Source organism: Pygocentrus nattereri, chromosome 18, assembly GCF_015220715.1.
Source record: "Pygocentrus nattereri isolate fPygNat1 chromosome 18, fPygNat1.pri, whole genome shotgun sequence".
Classification (NCBI taxonomy): domain Eukaryota; kingdom Metazoa; phylum Chordata; class Actinopteri; order Characiformes; family Serrasalmidae; genus Pygocentrus; species Pygocentrus nattereri.
Window position 1 is genome coordinate 22,707,988 of NC_051228.1, and position 17,391 is coordinate 22,725,378.

General features: G+C 37.2%; 1 protein-coding gene across 1 annotated transcript in view; it reads left to right on the top strand.

Annotated features, from left to right (window-relative positions):
- The window catches only part of LOC108433527 (integrin alpha-2-like), a 44,181-nt gene that overhangs the window by 23,939 nt on the left and 2,851 nt on the right, over positions 1 to 17,391 (top strand). Inside the window, exons 6-28 of the mRNA XM_017708151.2 lie at positions 400 to 527; positions 625 to 773; positions 884 to 1,034; positions 1,873 to 2,038; positions 2,423 to 2,496; positions 2,595 to 2,733; positions 4,953 to 5,098; positions 5,901 to 6,044; positions 6,170 to 6,373; positions 6,479 to 6,609; positions 8,106 to 8,269; positions 8,590 to 8,849; positions 8,934 to 9,016; positions 10,108 to 10,243; positions 10,722 to 10,814; positions 11,427 to 11,503; positions 11,609 to 11,692; positions 12,933 to 13,035; positions 13,215 to 13,325; positions 13,701 to 13,811; positions 14,792 to 14,905; positions 15,751 to 15,840; positions 16,897 to 17,013. Of these exons, the coding sequence (XP_017563640.1) occupies positions 400 to 527; positions 625 to 773; positions 884 to 1,034; positions 1,873 to 2,038; positions 2,423 to 2,496; positions 2,595 to 2,733; positions 4,953 to 5,098; positions 5,901 to 6,044; positions 6,170 to 6,373; positions 6,479 to 6,609; positions 8,106 to 8,269; positions 8,590 to 8,849; positions 8,934 to 9,016; positions 10,108 to 10,243; positions 10,722 to 10,814; positions 11,427 to 11,503; positions 11,609 to 11,692; positions 12,933 to 13,035; positions 13,215 to 13,325; positions 13,701 to 13,811; positions 14,792 to 14,905; positions 15,751 to 15,840; positions 16,897 to 17,013 (2,975 nt within the window). The remainder of the gene's footprint in view (positions 1 to 399; positions 528 to 624; positions 774 to 883; positions 1,035 to 1,872; positions 2,039 to 2,422; positions 2,497 to 2,594; positions 2,734 to 4,952; positions 5,099 to 5,900; positions 6,045 to 6,169; positions 6,374 to 6,478; positions 6,610 to 8,105; positions 8,270 to 8,589; positions 8,850 to 8,933; positions 9,017 to 10,107; positions 10,244 to 10,721; positions 10,815 to 11,426; positions 11,504 to 11,608; positions 11,693 to 12,932; positions 13,036 to 13,214; positions 13,326 to 13,700; positions 13,812 to 14,791; positions 14,906 to 15,750; positions 15,841 to 16,896; positions 17,014 to 17,391) is intronic.

Sequence of the window (17,391 nt, forward strand, 5' to 3'; positions counted from 1 at the left end):
ATCCTAAAACTGTTAAGAAACAACCCTAAACAAATCCTATCAAAAACTAGTGAACTATATCTGATGTTAGCTTAAGGGATGTTACTTAAAAGCTACACTACATTAACTAGTTACCTGGCCAGGTATTGAAATGGATTATTTCTGAAAAAGTCAATGTTGGTTACAAATGCAAGCCCAGACAAAGAATACTCACCATTTAGTCTGCCTTTGTGATTCTGTCATGTTTCTGCCTTTCTCTTCTAAATCCACTCTTCTGCTTAGTTGCATATAGCACATTGCTTTGAATCAAATCTCACAGCAAACACTCCCAGCTTTCTTTTAGGGGAGGTCATTGTGGCATTGTTCTGTTTCCAGCAATGCAACTTGGTAAATCTTTGTGATCTGTTTCATTCCCTCCAGCGTGTGGTGGTCCAATGGACATTGCTTTTGTTGTGGATGGGTCTAACAGCATATATCCATGGGAACCTGTTGTAGCTTTTCTTAAGAAGGTGTTGGAGAATCTTGATATTGGACCACAAAAAACACAGGCGAGTAACAACTGACTGGTTTCTGTTTAAGTTTCACTGAAAGTTCCTTTTTACATTCATTTTGTGAGTTTGATTTTCTTATTTTATGTTGGAGCAGGTCAGCATTATTCAGTATGGTTCTGATCCCAGGTTCGAGTTCTATATGAATGCTTATCAAACAAAACAGGCCATGATTGCAGCGGCTTCAAAAATTGCCCAAAAGGGTGGATTGGAGACAAATACATTCGGAGCCATCAACTTTGCCAGGTAGAAACGACATTTTTGGCCGAGTCTCTTTGAAGTAAGCAGCAGTTATTGCTAATAGTTCACGATAAAATTAAGCAGATGTGTTAAAGCAATGCCTGTGTGCATTACAGGACAAATGCTTTTCTGACTTCAAACGGAGGCCGCCCAGGTGCCAGTAAAGTGATGGTGGTGGTGACAGATGGGGAGTCCCATGATAATTCCCTGACAGACAAAGTCATTAGTCAGTGCAACAAAGATGGTATCACTCGCTTTGGCATTGCTGTAAGTATAACAGAACCTAAGAACACAACAAGATACAAAATGACGTATCTGTGAACATGCTGTACATATTTTTAACCCATGAAAAAAGACTGCCTGATTTCCTGCATTTCAGATCCTCATGTTTAATTGTAATATAAGTGATATAAAGTAATATAAGAACATACAGACAAAAACAAAAAACACAGTTTTTAAGTGATCATTTCATTTAATGAGGGAAAAAGTTTTGCAAAACCTAAATCACCAAAACTGCAAACAAACACTTTCTATCGTTGGAGATCCTTCTTTGCAGAACTGCTTTAATTCAGCCACCACAAATGGCTTTAAAACATTAGCTGCCTCTTTAAGGTCCTGCCACAGCATTTCAAATAGGTTAAAGTCAGGACTTTGAAAAGGGGACTCTTAAATGATAAATTGAATCACTAAAGGTGCAGTTACTTTTTCATACAGGGCCAGTTGGTGGTGGATAAACATTTTTCCTTCAGTAACTAAAACTTATTAAAACAAAAATGAAAATAAAAACTGTATTGATTTTTTTATATAAAGTGTAACAAAAAGATTTAAAAATAGACCAAATCAAGGGGACTTTTTCATGGGATTGTTCCTTGCAGTGTAATGGAAGGTTTTGAATACATTTCAGGTGGAACCACAGTTGTGCTGAAGCACATGCTGTCATTTTATTTGACTTTTTGATTTTTCTATTTGATTCTGTTTATAGCTCAAAATTTTGACTAGATTTTAAATGAAGTTACTTCCCAGTAGGGGGGCAGGGGGCTTATATTGTTACCATATTGCCCAACCAATGAGCTTTCATTTTGTTCTGATTTCTTCTTCATTTTAGGTGCTTGGTTATTACACAAGGAATAATATTGATACCACAAAGCTCATTGCAGAGATCAAGTCAATAGCCAGCATTCCAACAGAGAAGTATTATTTCAACGTGTCAGATGAGGTCGCTCTCTCGGAAATTGCTGGCACTCTCGGAGATCGGATCTTCAACATTGAAGGTAAGTTAGTACTTTTATATTGCGCTTGTCTTTAATGACAAAACCCCTTTCTTGGTAACAAAGAATTTTTACCCATTTTACCCAACTTTCTGGTGTTTTGGGCCAGCTTAGGGGCAAAATAATTTCAAAATGAAAATTGTCAAATCATAATTATTTAGGCAAAATCTGCCCTTCATACCAAGAAAGCCACTTGAACTGAAGTGTGAGATGAGTGTTGAAGATTAGTATACCTAGAGGGTTAGCATTGAGCATGTTATATGTTAATCAAAGCTTTACAGATATTTTACCTTAATTCACTGAAAATGAACAGCAGCAAAATTTCAAAAGTAGGAGGCTTTACAATGTATATTTATTGGATTCAACTGATGTTTTTTTTCTCCACAGGAACAGGCAAAGGTGGTGAATTCCAAATGGAGATGTCTCAGGTTGGGTTCAGCGCACACCAGACCAAAAATCAGGTGCTTAGTCCATGATGTAACCACCGATTCTTTCTCACTTTTTTCATCACTAGCGACTGTTTTTTTACCCTCAAGACTCCTCTGTTCTATCTTTGCAGGATGTGCTGATGCTGGGTGCTGTTGGGGCATATGGGTGGAGTGGAACGGTTGTTCATAAAAGTGCTCAGAAATCAGACATTTTCCCCAAACATGCTTTTGAAAGGATCCTGGAAGATAAAAACCACAGTTCTCTACTAGGTAAGCGTCATTTGTATAAATAATAAAGGGGCAGGGAGGAAATCTCTCTGTGGTCTATAGTATCAATCCCCCTAAAGGCTTCATTAGGCCCCCTATTATAGATACTAACACAATTTCAACCTATATTCAACACTTAGCTTCCATCAACACTACACAGACAGACTTGACATCTATTTATTCATAATGCAACTCATGTTCTCATATTCATTATTTATAATTCTAAAATTAAATAGATAGTCTAACATGAACATTTAGACTAATATTAGATGTTAGTGGGGTGTTGTACCTTGAGAGCATCAACTTTGAGACATAAACATAGTGAGAAAACAAGCACATTACATTGACTACTTTGTTAACTGAAAGTTAGTTTTACATAAATGGGGTCCTTATTTTATTATAATTATTTGCACAAGGGCATATCAGGTCCTAGTCTTGCCACTGGTAAACATGCTTGTGTTATTGAGCAGTAACAAAAGAACATAATGCCATATTAATCACAGTAAATGAGTGAATTGCAAATGTTGATTTTTACTTCCATTCCTTTTTAAATAGTTTATTACTGGGACCTTTGATTATACTGGCACTGTGGTATGAATATTTTAGTTTCTGCACCCTTTTTTAAATGTGACACTGCTGTTGTTCCTGCTGACTTTTCTGATGAAAAACTGTGATAGATATTGTTTATTCATCATCAAACCACTTATCCTTCTGGAGGTACTGAAGCCTATTCCAGTGCTCATTGAGAGGAAGGCAGGAAACACTCTGAACAGGTCGCCAGTCCATCACAGGGCAGACACACAGACATGCACAGTCATTTACTCACACCTAGGGGCAGTTTACTATCTCCAGTTAGCCTGACTGCATGTCTTTGGACTGCGGGAGGAAACCAGAGCATCTGGAGGAAACCCATGCAAGCACAGGGAGAACATGCAAACTCCACACAGAAAGGACTCTGGTTGCCCAGCTTGGAATTGAACCCAGGCCCTTCTTGCTGTAAGGCGACCCACTACCACCCCCATACTACCCTGATCACCACCTTTACATAAATAGGCTCTCACATCCACTATTTCTTTTTTCATGCACACAATGTCACGCATCCTTCCAGCCTCAACTCATACAGCGACTACACTTCCCAGAATGTCTTTTTTCTCATTATGTGAAAATTTCCAGATGAAAATCTTTTTTCATTAATTTTTATTACAAGAAAAGTTTTTTTCCCTTTTCCTTATATGTTAACATTGAAAACACAGTGTTTTTTTCTGACAGTGCTAATAAGTTACAGGGCAACTTATGCAATGCACATCTGTGCGGCCCAAAAAGTGCTCTATACAGTGCAATTTATGAGCATTTAAACAGTGCAGCTCAAAGTTCCTGTGAAACCTGGTGTTAGCACTATGGTCACTGGTGCGTCTTCAGAAGAACTGCTCAGATTACACTGGAAGTCTAATTAATGTGTTTGTGGCTGTGGGCTCTTGCTGTTTCCGAAAAGTGCGACCTATAAACTACTATGCAGAGAAGCACGAGTGCAGTTAGTAAAATCTGTAATACATTAGTATGTCTGAAAATATCAGTCATCAATCAATCAGCAACTTATAAAGAAAGGAGGAGACAGGAAGCATTGCACAAAGGATGGTGACTAGAGATTTATTTGGGGCTAAGCCTTTACTGCAGGGGGTTGGTCTTCAACAGAGGTGCTGCTTCTTTAAGAAATGTCGAAGAATGTAGAAGACTGAGGAACTAAGATGCTAAAATGCATTGTTATCAAGCAAGTACAAATATATAAAAGCTTATTCTGAACAGGCCTAATGTATCTTAGTAAGATTTGAACCCATATATAGCCACTCATAACTATATGGCTGTGACATAACTATCTTTTTCCCTTACCTTACTAAATTGTGTGCATTAGAATCATTAATAAGTTGTGGCCATCAGCTGGGCTCCATGTTGTGCCACAATAGAAGCATGTACAAAAATAGCGGGTTTAGTGGGACATGATGTTTGGTTGATGGAGCATTGATCCACTAAATGATTCCCTGATGCCAGGCTTGGAAAAAGACTCACTAATACTGGTCTGGCATTAAGGGGCTTTTGTTTCATTGTTTGAATACTTTTAGCCAAAAGATAATCTGAATGGCCTCTAAGTTCCATTATTTATGCATGACATTCTTTAATTAATGTACAGTTTATGGTCATATGTAAGTGTATGGTTCTGTGTTAAGGCTACTCGGTGACCACGCTGAATGATGGTTCGTCTGAGTTCTACGTGGCTGGTGCTCCTCGTTCCAACCACACAGGCCAGGTTGTAGTGTACACCCTCGACAGTCAGAGACAGCCCAACATCATCGACTCACAGAGGGGAGATCAGGTACTTCTTACATTACGTCTTAAACTTCCAGGCCTATTAACCCTTATTTCTTCACTAATGCCACTTCATTCAATAAAAATCATCAGAACACCATTAATCCAAATACTCATTGTGTATATTCAGTAAGTAGCGTGAAACTGATATGTATGATATGTAGTTATCATTTATGGGGTTAATTGTAGAAAAACTTTACGACTCAGCTTTCTTTGCAGTGGTGGTGATGTGAACCAAGGGTCCTGATGTCTACAACACAAACATAGTTATTTTATTTATTATCCAAAAAGATCAGCGAACTTGCATGTGTCTTCTGAATCTGTATATGCAGTATTAATATGATAAAGTAGTAGTAAATCTGAAAAAATGTGTTTTCTTTGAGGACTATTTTGCCTGATTTGCTCCACTGACAAGAATTTTTAGGCCAAAACCTGTTGTACAGTTATTATAAATCAATGACACACTGTGTGTTTGTAACCAGTTCATCTAATAATTTTGTGTCTCTAGAATGAAGCATTTCACACCAAACCACTCTATAAAACTTTATTTACATCTTAACCATTAAGTTATGCAGAAATTTGGAAAAATTTGTGGAATTCCCCTTTAATGTTATATAACGGTTAAATTAAATGCTATAATACGATACTTGTATAATACAATTAGTAATATGAGGGTGTCCAAACTTTTTCACAGCGGCCAAATTGGATTACATCTTCATACCTAACTTCATAACTGTGGTTCAAACATAAAATAATGGAATAAAATAAAAGGAATAACGACTGCACTTCTGCCTCTGCCTCTGTTGCAGATTGGCTCATATTTTGGCAGTGTGCTTTGTCCTCTGGATTTGGACCATGATGGTGTTACTGACCTTCTGCTGGTCGGAGCCCCAATGTACATGAGCGATCAGAAGAAAGAGACTGGCAGAGTCTACATCTACTCCATTACAATAGTAAGCCGCTCATCCAGAACTAACAGTTTGACAAACTTTGAAGTTTCAGAAACTGAGGTATTAGTTTCAAATCCTGCCCAGATGTGTGATTTCTTACAAGGTCTGCTTTTATTTTGGGTCTTCAGGGTGTTTTGAGCAGCCAGGGATTCCTAGAGGGTTCCTCTCCATTGGAGAATGCTCGTTTTGGGATGGCCATTACTGCTGTTCCTGACCTCAACCTGGACGGCTACAATGATGTGGTAGTCGGCGCTCCGCTAGAGGAGAATGACCAGGGAGCCATTTACATCTACAACGGAGACCAAAGAACCATCAGGAAACAGAGTTCACAGGTAGAACTAAACCCGAACTTTATCCAGTCAAACAGATATAAATCATATGGTGTAAAAGCTCCTGAGGTCACTTTCCCATTTTTAATCATTTTTAACACCTTCCAGAAAATTCTTGCCTCGAAACTGGACCCTTCCTTAAAGTTCTTTGGGCGTTCTTTAGACGGCAATACAGATCTGAATGATGACTCACTCCCAGATGTCTCAGTGGGGAGCTATGGGAAGGTCCTGCAGCTCTGGTAAGTCTCATTGGTGCAGTAAATCTTATCACTCCTTGGCGCCACGTGTTTATTTGTGGTGAGGTGGTGCAGAACTGATAAGTATTTTAACCAAAGAAGCTTCATATGCACTCGTGTTTTGAAAGCTGTCAAACCCTCTGTTACATGTCAGCAGCTTCGTCTAACTCATAGCAATATGCTGTCCTCACATAAGAGGAGGCTTACGTATTTTTGTGTTAATTGATGTGTATTGATTGAAAACAGCTGTGTTGGACTAGCTGGACTGAGTGGGGTACTGCTACAGCTGGGCCTGGACATTTTCCACCAAGGATAACGTAGTTCCTTGGAAGGCCAAGACTTTGTGTAACTAATCAAGAGTGTAGTAAATGTAAGGCTGGCTTTCCATGGTGAAACTTTTTGTGAGTTTGACAATTACATAAAGCAGTTCATAAACAAATCAAAAGTGCACGCAGCACATTGCATTAGTCCACTAGATAACCAAAGTAGCAGCTGATACCTTTGAGACATGGCATCATATTGACATATATGTCATGAGCAATCTGTTACTTAGATTTGCACATACACATTGATCAGGCATAACATCATGAGCACCTCTTTGTTTCTACGCTTATTGTCCATTTTATCAGCTCCACTTACTATATAGGTGCACTTTGTAGTTTACACACTGTAGTCCAACTGTTTCTCTGCATGCTTTGTTAGCCCCCTTTTACCCTGTTCTTCAGTGCTAAGGACGCCTATGGACCCTCACAGAGCAGGTACTACTTGGGGGATGGATCATTCTTAGCACTGAAGTAACACTGACGTGGTGGTGGTGTGTTAGTGTGTGTTGTGCCTGTCAGAGTGGATCAAATGTAATAATTTATCTTTGTGGATCATGTTAACAGCAGCCCAACAAGAAAATAATAAGAAAGTAATGCTGGAACAGGCAGTAATTTAAAAAGCTGCTAGTATTAGCTGGCAAGTTAAACCAGCTGTTAAATCAGTCGTTTGAACCAATGCCACTCCACAGTGTTGAACAAAGGCGGAATATCTGTATTTTGATAGGCTATTTCGTGCAAGCTGATTTACAAAGCTAAGATGTTTACAACTGTTGCATTCAAGGTTCAAGTGAGTTGCAGGATGCTTTACATTCTCCAGCTCAAGTACAATGTAGTGTTATGTTAGTTTCCAAAATGTTGGGAAATGTTGAAACTTTTTTTGTCTTATAATATGTTATTCTCATGCAAAACATTGGAATGCATTTTGTTATTTTGAGCATGAAGATGTTTTATGTTCACCAATTCAGCCTGTATCGCTGTTATGTAGTTAAAGAGGAGGTGGTATATACAGTGCTCCCAGGCAGCACAACCATCTAAGGCAGGAGTGTCAAACTGGGCTCCTTCTAGGCCACAACTCTGCAGAGTTTAGTGTTCTGCCAACATACCTGATTCAACTCATTAGATACAGCGAACCTTCATGACATGACTTCCTTTTTTCCTTCATTTCCTTCATTTTAGGTCTAGGGGAGTTGCAGTTGTGACTGCCAAGGTTACGTTCACCCCAGACAGGATCAGCATTCTGAATAAGCCCTGTAGCTTTGGTGGGAGAATGGTCTTCTGTTTTACTGCTAAAATCTGCTTCAGAGCAGCATTCAGACCAACAAACCCAGTGGGACCAGCAGGTAAATCTACCGCACATCAAAAAAAGAAAGAATTGTGGAAATATCTTGAATGTAGACGGTATAGATTTGATTGGTCTTTTTAACAAAATCTGTGATGATTTGGAATACCTTAAAGTTGAAACATTTCTCTTCTTGGGATGAGTGTTCTTACCTACACATGAGTTTATTCAGTACATTTTGAAATATTTTGATCACTTTCACAAGTAAAGTTATATTGCATGCATTATTTTCCAAATAGCAAATATGTGCAAACAAGCGATTTGATTCTGTGAAAAATCATGTTAAAACCTCAATGATTTATATGTTATTTTTTTAATCAGAGATCAAATACAACCTGACGCTGGATGCTGACCTGCAGTCGTCTCGGGTCAGTTCCAGAGGTCAGTTCAGCAACTCAGACCGAGTCGTCCAGCGGGACATCAGTGTGTCCACAAAGGACACATGTGAGGATCATCAGGTTTATGTGCAGGAGGCTCCTGATCTGGTAAACTCCATCGCACTTCGCGTAGACATTAAACTTCGGCACCCAGACGCCAATCCAGTTCTAGACGCGTTCAGCCCCACTGCGTGGGAGTTCTTTGTAAGTGTTCTATAAGTAAATATCTGGGAGTTTGAGGCTTTGGGCTGTTACTGAGTTATATTTCATTTGTTTCTCATGGTTCAGATTCCATTTTCTAAGGACTGCGGTTCTGATGAAGTGTGTTACAGTGACTTGGTGTTGAGTGTAGAGAGAGAACCAAAGGCTGGGTAAGATTTATTCACTTGCTATAATAAGTTTCTATTTTATATATTCATAAAAATGTCTGTCCAAGTGAATTAAGTAATAAATAGCATGATTTTTTTGAAAAATATTTTTTTGGTTTTATCAAGACAAATCATTGGAACTTGCCATTTAAAAGCACATAAAAGCTGTATTTGAGTAGGTGGACTACAATCGTGAATTCTATCATAGCAACATGTAACACACCACAGCAGGGAACTATGAATGCTTAGAAGAGGCAAGCTACAAAAATGTCAACCATTTATCATTTTAAATGTGTTATTAATGCATTAATTTTGACAGCACTACTGCTAATACAGTCAGAGACATCACTTTAATAGATTGAAAGTGTAGTAAAATGAAGCTCACTCAGATTTACAAAAAAATGCACAGTTGTATGCAAAGGTTTGGGCACCTCTTGTCAAATTACTTTTTTATGCGAATAATTACAAGTTATGTTTAGTTGAACTGAAAATAAGTGAACATCCTCTGCACAATTTAATGCACAACCACTGTTTTTGTAATGAATTTAACATTTTCTGAATAAATAAACTGCAAAAGTCATAGCATATTTTCAGTTTTTCCCCCCAATATAATAAACTCAGCAAATAGACAGAAACTTTACACTTAAAATTGAAGAGGATGTGAACTTATTTTCAATTAGAAAGACAAAATCTGTAATTTAACCAGAGGTGGGGAGAGGGAGGCACCAAAACTTTTCCTACATATGTTTTAATGTACAGATCATAAACAAAGTGACTATATATGTATTATGACCACTTTTATAAATGCTGTTTGTGTTTCTGTTGCATCGATCATAAACGCTCACAAGTTAATTCAACTTAAAGAAACCTAGACCTTATTGATCTAATGGTGATTGCATGGGAATTGGGGAAATAAAAAGTCTTAAGAATGTATGTACTCTTCAGATGACATAAGGTTGTGCTTCACTGACTGTAGACTATTGTGCATTTTATGATGTAATGTTTCTCCTCCATAACAATGCATACAAACAAAGCAGCACCAGCATTACACAGCTCAAAGATGTTCCTCTTAAACCTTTATTTATATTTTGCAGTTCATTTCTGGTGACCCACAAGACCAAAAGACTTTCTTTCACTGTGACAGTGATGAACAGAAAGGAGAACGCCTACAACACAAGAGTCTCTGCACACTTCTCTAGCAACCTTTTCTACTCCTCTGTTACACCACCTGTATGTATGACCAAAATCCAGCCTTTTTTATCATACTGTATCAGGATTAATATTATATTCTCACTACACTGTATAGTGATAGTTTACTTTTGAACAAATACATAATGTAATGAATAGTAATAAATAGTTATAAATATAGGCATGCTTTTAATATCACAAATATTACCTTTTGGTCCTGAACTTATGAATTTATGTACTGTTTTACTCTAGAACTTTTCCCAACTTTTTTTTCCCCACACAAACTTAACATTTACTGTTCACAGCTTAGTTCAGTCTTGCTGATGCATTTTCTTAGTTAGCGCTGCTGATTTGAGCAGTAACAGCCTACCCTGAAAACTGAGCGCTGTAAATGTAATACACTTCTGTATATTATATATAATCCTTCCTACGTAATATTTGTTTACATGACAAAAATGCATCAACACATGTCTATGACCTTTACAGTGTGTGAGTAGGCACATGCTTTTCTGCTTTTCAGGCTGATGGAACAGAGGTCAAATGTACCTCAGCTAAAGATACAGAAGTGCTGACATGTCAAGTGGGCTACCCAGCCATCAGAACTGACCAATCTGTGAGTTATTTAGAAATCAATACATTTAGTATTCAGTACTGTGCAAAAGTCTGAGAACATCCTTATTTAATTTCTAGTAATAGTATTTGTAGTATATATGCATATATATTATTGCACCATTCCAATATACAATTTGTACAATAATATAAGTTATGAAATAAAAGCTATGATATGTACAGTTGTACACATTGCTATATATGCAATTTGAGAGTCTGAGGTAGATAAATGAGATGCAGGGTACAGAGTGGATAGAGTATTGCTATATATATTCCAGATTATACAAAATATGGCTAGAGGATGTACAAGATGTCAATCAATATGTGCAAATATAGATTTGCTAAAGTTACAGTAAAAATAAGATGTGGTCACTAACTTTTTACAGTATTACAAATTCCACAATTACATTGTTAGCTTATGTACATTCTCAAATATTATATTAGTAATTCTATTCTTACATGTGTATTTTAATCAACTAAATCAATTATAAATGGTATGACATTGTAAATATAGAAGACGTTATTCATTTCTTATTTGTTATCAGAGCAGTAGTTTAGTAGTAAGCGTTGTGCTTTGATAGAATGTAGGCCATTCCATTGTCACTCTCTATTTCAGGTCACATTTGAGATCAATTTTGAATTTAATTTGGGCCAGTTACAAAAAGACGTTCAAATTGTCTTTGAAGCGCAAAGGTGAGTAAAACACAAAGCTGTGCTTGTTCTAGCTGTTCAGAGTATCATTTCTCTAGTACAGTATGTTAATTATGAGTAACTCTCTCTCAATCCTGCTCCTTATAGTGACAGTACAGAAGAAACTCCAGCTGATAACAAGGAGACGGTGTCCATCCCTGTCCAGTACAGCTCAGAAATCATTCTCAGCAGGTATGATTTGAAACACATTCCGTTGCATACTCTTGGACAAAGGCTCCAGCGGAGCTCGATAGTTTGTGATCCCTTTAGAAATTTCTATATTTCAGCATAAATTTGACAAGCCGCCCTGGCCCAGATGCAGCAAAACAGGCCAAACCATGATACTACCACCATTGTGTTTCACAGATGGGATAAGGTTTTTATGCTGGAATTCAGTGTTTTCCTTTCTCCAAATACCACGCTTCTCATTTAAACCAAAAAGATCTACTTTGGTCTGCGTGCAGTGGCAGTGTCCTTTTTGGAGAGCAGCACCTTTCTCCTTGCAACTCTGCCATGCACACCACTGTTGTTGTTCTTCTTCTTTGTTGGTTGACCAACTCCTAGGGAGCGTACTCCTAGGGAGCGTACTCCTAGGGAGCGTAACGATGGTCCTGAATTTCCTCCATTTGTGCACAATCTGTCTAACTTTGGATTCTAGGAGCTCAAACTCTTTGTAGATGGTTTTGTAACCTTTTCCAGCCTGATGAGCATCAACAACTCTTCCTCTGACATTCTGAGAAATCTCCTTTGTTCAAGCCATGATACACTTCCACAAACATGTGTTGTGAAGATCAGACTGAGATAGATCCCTGTTCTTTAAATAAAACAGGGTGGTCACTCACACCTGATTGCCATCCCATTCATTGAAAACACGACTCTAATTTCACCTGCCTAATCCTAAAGATTCACATACTTCTGCCACTCACAGATATGTAATATTTGTATTCCTCAATAAATTAATGACCAAGTCTAATATTTTTGTCTCATTGGGTTTATTTAGTTCTTTTTATCTAACTTTAGGACTTGTGTGAAAATCTGATGAGGTTTTAGGTCAAATTTAAGATAGAAATGGAAATATAGAAAATATAGAAAAATCAAAAAAGGGTTCACTAACTTTCAAGCACCACTGCAAGTAAAAACCACATGGTCAAAGGCTCCAGCAAGCCCCCATGACTCAGAAGGATAAGCAGCTTAAAAAGTGTGTGTATGTGTGTGTGTGTCTGTTAAACTCAGAAAATAAACAGTAACTGTATTAAAACGTGCAGAAGTGTGTTCTCTGTATAGGATTTGTTAACTACACTTAGAAAATCAACACAATGTCATTGTCAATGCGTTCAATTATTGTTTGGGTTATATTTTATATTATATATTTTATATTAATATATTTTATATTATTTATAGTTTTGTTTTATTTTGCGGTGCTTTTTTGCAGAGATGCAAATATGAACGTTTATCTGCTGGACAATGACGGTGGTATTACAACCACAATGAAGACATACAGTGACATTGGCCCAGAGTTCAAGTTCAGTCTCAAGGTCAGTCACCACTCCTGCACAGTAGGAATTAAACTAAAATTATTTGTAAGGAGCAATAGGGGTCCCATTAAAGTGACTTCTTTAGACTATTGTTGCCCGACAGACACTGCCCAGGTTAGTCTGGTATAGAACAATACTCTAATGCTCCCATTTCTTCTCTGTGGTGTTGCCTCCTGCAGGTGTCTGGAGGAATTTTCCCAGTCAGTCTGGTCTATCTCAATGTGTCATTGCCCAGCAGCACTAAAGCAGGAAACCCTCTGATCTACATAACCTCAGTCACCACTGCACCTGTGAGCATACACAATGCATTATATATTAGACACAGTTTATATACTGTGATATACTAAAGGTTTGGAATCACTTGTCATATAATAACTGTTTTTAGTAATATCTTATACAGTGTAGTATAGTATAGTATAATAAATCTTATTCAACATTAAACTGTAACAGTACCAATTCATAGTAATTTTCTGACATGCAATTTCTATGAATTTTCTTTCGCAGTTATTATGGAATCATCTACAGCTCCATTCATCACATGTCTTTGTTTCTTTCTTATTTTATATATTCCACGCTTTTGAATGGGATCAGCTGGAAAATCGACACAAATATCTGAATTTCTGAATTAAGTGATTATCTAATATTTTTCACTATATATTTAACAGGCTGGTGATGTGAAGTGTGAGACCAGCACTCTGACTGACCCCTTAAAGATCAAAGAGAAAGAATACACAGCTAAGTTTACTAAGGAGAGCTTCAGAGGAACTACTGAACTGGTCAGTTTGTGTGTGTGCATACCTTTTAACGCAGTTGGTGCCACGTTTACATGGAGCTTGGACATTTCAATTAAAATGATTCACATTAATAATAAAGCTGCAACCAGCAACCTATGGGGTCCAAGCACTATTTCATAAGCAGGCAGAACTTTGCAAGTACTGTTATAGTGCACTCTCTTATCTATGTCCTTGAAAAGGCTGTTTCAAAATGACAATAGGAAAAAAGCAATAACTTTGATGTCCTGCAGAAATTAAAATAACTATAAGTAAAAAACAAATTCTAATATTTGTCATTAAAACACTACAATGTTTGATTAATTGCAGAAAATGTGTTACGGTAGTGACAGTTCTTAAGGCTCAACACTGATTTTCACATTTTCTGACTATTTATTTCTGACTAATTATTTCAAAAGAAAGGATCTAACTGCTCACCATGTGGCCATGAGGGACAGGGATGCAGTCTGTCTTCCTGCTGTAGAATGCAGGGGCATATGAACTACAACTTGTGTTTCATCAGTGGCATAAAAACATATAACAGTATTTTTTATTTAAACATGACCTCTTTCAGCTTCGCTTTAAAAGGAATCATGAAGATATTTAAAAAACAAAAGTCAAAAAAAGGCCTAACTTCAGGGCTTAAGGTTCGACAAAGCCACGTCCCAGTAGAAAGTACCCTATAAATGATGATGTTGTATATATTTAGTTTATTACAACCTTTATCCATACATTAGGTTTAAACAGGTCATAACAAATGCCTTGTAATGTGTGTAAGAATTGAATGTTTGGACCCCTGTTTATAATATTCTCAAACTAGAAATATCTGAAATATGAAAAATACTCTAATATTTATTGTATATTTTTTCTGAGCACATATTTTGTTTATAATGTACAAAAAGGAGAAGGAAAAGAATTTTAATTGAACATCTAACATTACACATACTGTGTGAATTTGCTGATTATCATCCACATCTTGTCCACAGAACTGCAAGACTGCAACCTGTGAGACGATGAAGTGTGTGCTGAAAGATGTGAACCCGAAGAGTGATTACTACGTGAATGTGACGGCGTGGATATGGAGCGGCACGTTTGCAATGGTCAGCTAAGCTGCAGTTCTTCTCATATAGCCACACTGTCTTCTGCTACTTGACCACATGTATTTGTTTTTAAGGGGCCCATATCATGGAAAACAGGGTCTCTCTTTTTTAAATAAAGGTGTTTTTGAAGTAAAATGTAAACATTGTTATTGTCTCAAAATGTACTATTCACTCCACAGTCCATAAAGAGAATATGCTGCAAAAACAGCCCATTTTCAATTCATCGTTTCTGTGATGTCACAAGAACCAACTAATTTACATATATCTATGTATTCAACCTTCAGCTGTTTAGCTCCACCCATTCACTGTGAAATTACAGGAAGTGTTTCAGCTCTTAGTGCTTTATGAATGTTGCACAATGTAGGACAGCCAATCAGAACAGAGTTCATTTACATGTTACTCTTAAAGGTGCAGTAAACAAGCCAGCTTTTTTAATTCTAAGGAATAAAGAGAGGTTAGAAATGACCATGTAAAAATGTAAAAAAATTAATTATGAAGATTTTCGGTAAATAACACCAAACATTTTTGGAATGTCAATGGAAAAAAGAGGTAGGATACAGGCCCTTTCTCCGCTCGGGCATCATATCAGTACAATGATCACATCCATAAGCATCATATCAGTACAATGATCACATCCATAGGCATCATATCAGTATAAAGATAATGTAATGTTTAATGGACTACAACAATAATTATGTTTCATCAGGGTTCTAATATTTAATATCTCTGTCTATTCATTTGTAAGGCATAGCAGAGCTCCATTCTCCCTCTGGCTTTAGAGAAAATAATTGTACAGCTATGTCTCTCAACCTCATATTCTGTCTCTCTCTGCTTAATCTGTGCAGGCTGATTTCCAGTCAGTGGTGCTGTCCTCGAATGCTCAGATCGAGACGTTTCAGCCTGATCTACTCATCATCACCCACAAACAAGCACAGGTACTAAATACTCATAATCAAACTGCTGCTAAGCCTTTAGAACTCCATCAATGATTTGACATCATCTTCAGACTTTTTAGCTGCAACTCAATATGCTGTATATCAAGGGTGTAATGGCACACATATTTTCAGATGATTTTTGTCTCCATTAGCTTCTTGATATTTTATGTGCTAAAGGCTTCATTCAAAATAGCTTTTACTTGGCATACTATGGGTATTATTTTGGCTTAGATAAATAAAGGTAGAACTGGAGCATAACTTCAAGACCTGCTGTGCTGCACTCTAACAAAAGCAACTACAAGAAACACAACTTTTAGTAAATTTGTCCCCAACCTTTTCTAACCTGCAGCCCACACAACTGACCACAAAAGCTTCTGCGTCCCACAAAATTTTACCAACTAGATCATTAAAATGCAAATATAATAATCACAAACACTTTCTAACTCACCTTATGAGACATGCTGAAGAAACAGGCTGAAACCATTGCTCTAGAATATATAAGCAACTTAAGAAAACACTGCTCTGTTTGCAGCATAAGGCCCTTGCACTTTACTCTAATAGGATGCTCCCTGATGTCTATTTTGATTGCTGACAATGATTTATATGTACATGAAAGACACTTAAAAGAGACAGATACTGACAACATAGGTTTTTAAGTTAATTTTGTTTAAAAACTTCAATACTGTATTAAAATCATTAAGCTCTTATCCCTCATTACACTGTATAATTAACAATGACCACTTAATAATACTCCATATAGGAAAGCACCAGACAGGTCTGTGGGTCGTCTAACATTATTTTGGCACAACAGACAGTATTCTTCATAGTGGATCCCATCCCAATGTTCAGCTAAATCAAGAGGAGTCCTGGAGGGCTGATTTTCTTTGGTCATTTTCCTGCTCAAATACAGCTGATTCAACTCATCAGTTCATTGCCAGGTTTAGTTGAAGTGTAGATGAAGAGATAAACACCAAACTGTGCTAGACTCTGGCCCTCAGCTCCCCACGCCTGAGCTAAATTGTGTTGTCTCAACTTAAACTTCACTTTCTACCGCAGGTTGCTGTTACTGTAAGTAAACCCGGAGCCAAAGCAGACGTGCCTGTTGGTGTTATTGTGGGCAGCATTATTGGAGGCTTACTCCTATTGGCTCTTGCTGTTGCAGCACTTTGGAAGGTATGATTGTCTCTGTTGTTCAAACAAACCAACTTTTAGCCTGTCGCCACAAAAAACACTGGCTGTAAACTTCTTTGTGAGAAATTAGGTAATTCAGGCAGTTTTTGGAGACTCGTTCCCTTGATTGATTAAAAAACAAATCTCTGGGCTGCAAAAAACTTTCTTATGAAGTAAAAGCATGTTAAAATGTAGGCAGCATAGCCAATATTTCTCGTTATGACACTGATATATAAAATATTTAAAGATATTTCTAGATACTTAATTTAAGATGGTTTAATGTGAATATATATCTTGAAACAGGCAAAATTATCTGGCTGTGCACTAAGCTGATTTCCATGAAACTAAGTAGAAACAGCATCAAGAAATATGCTGAATAAT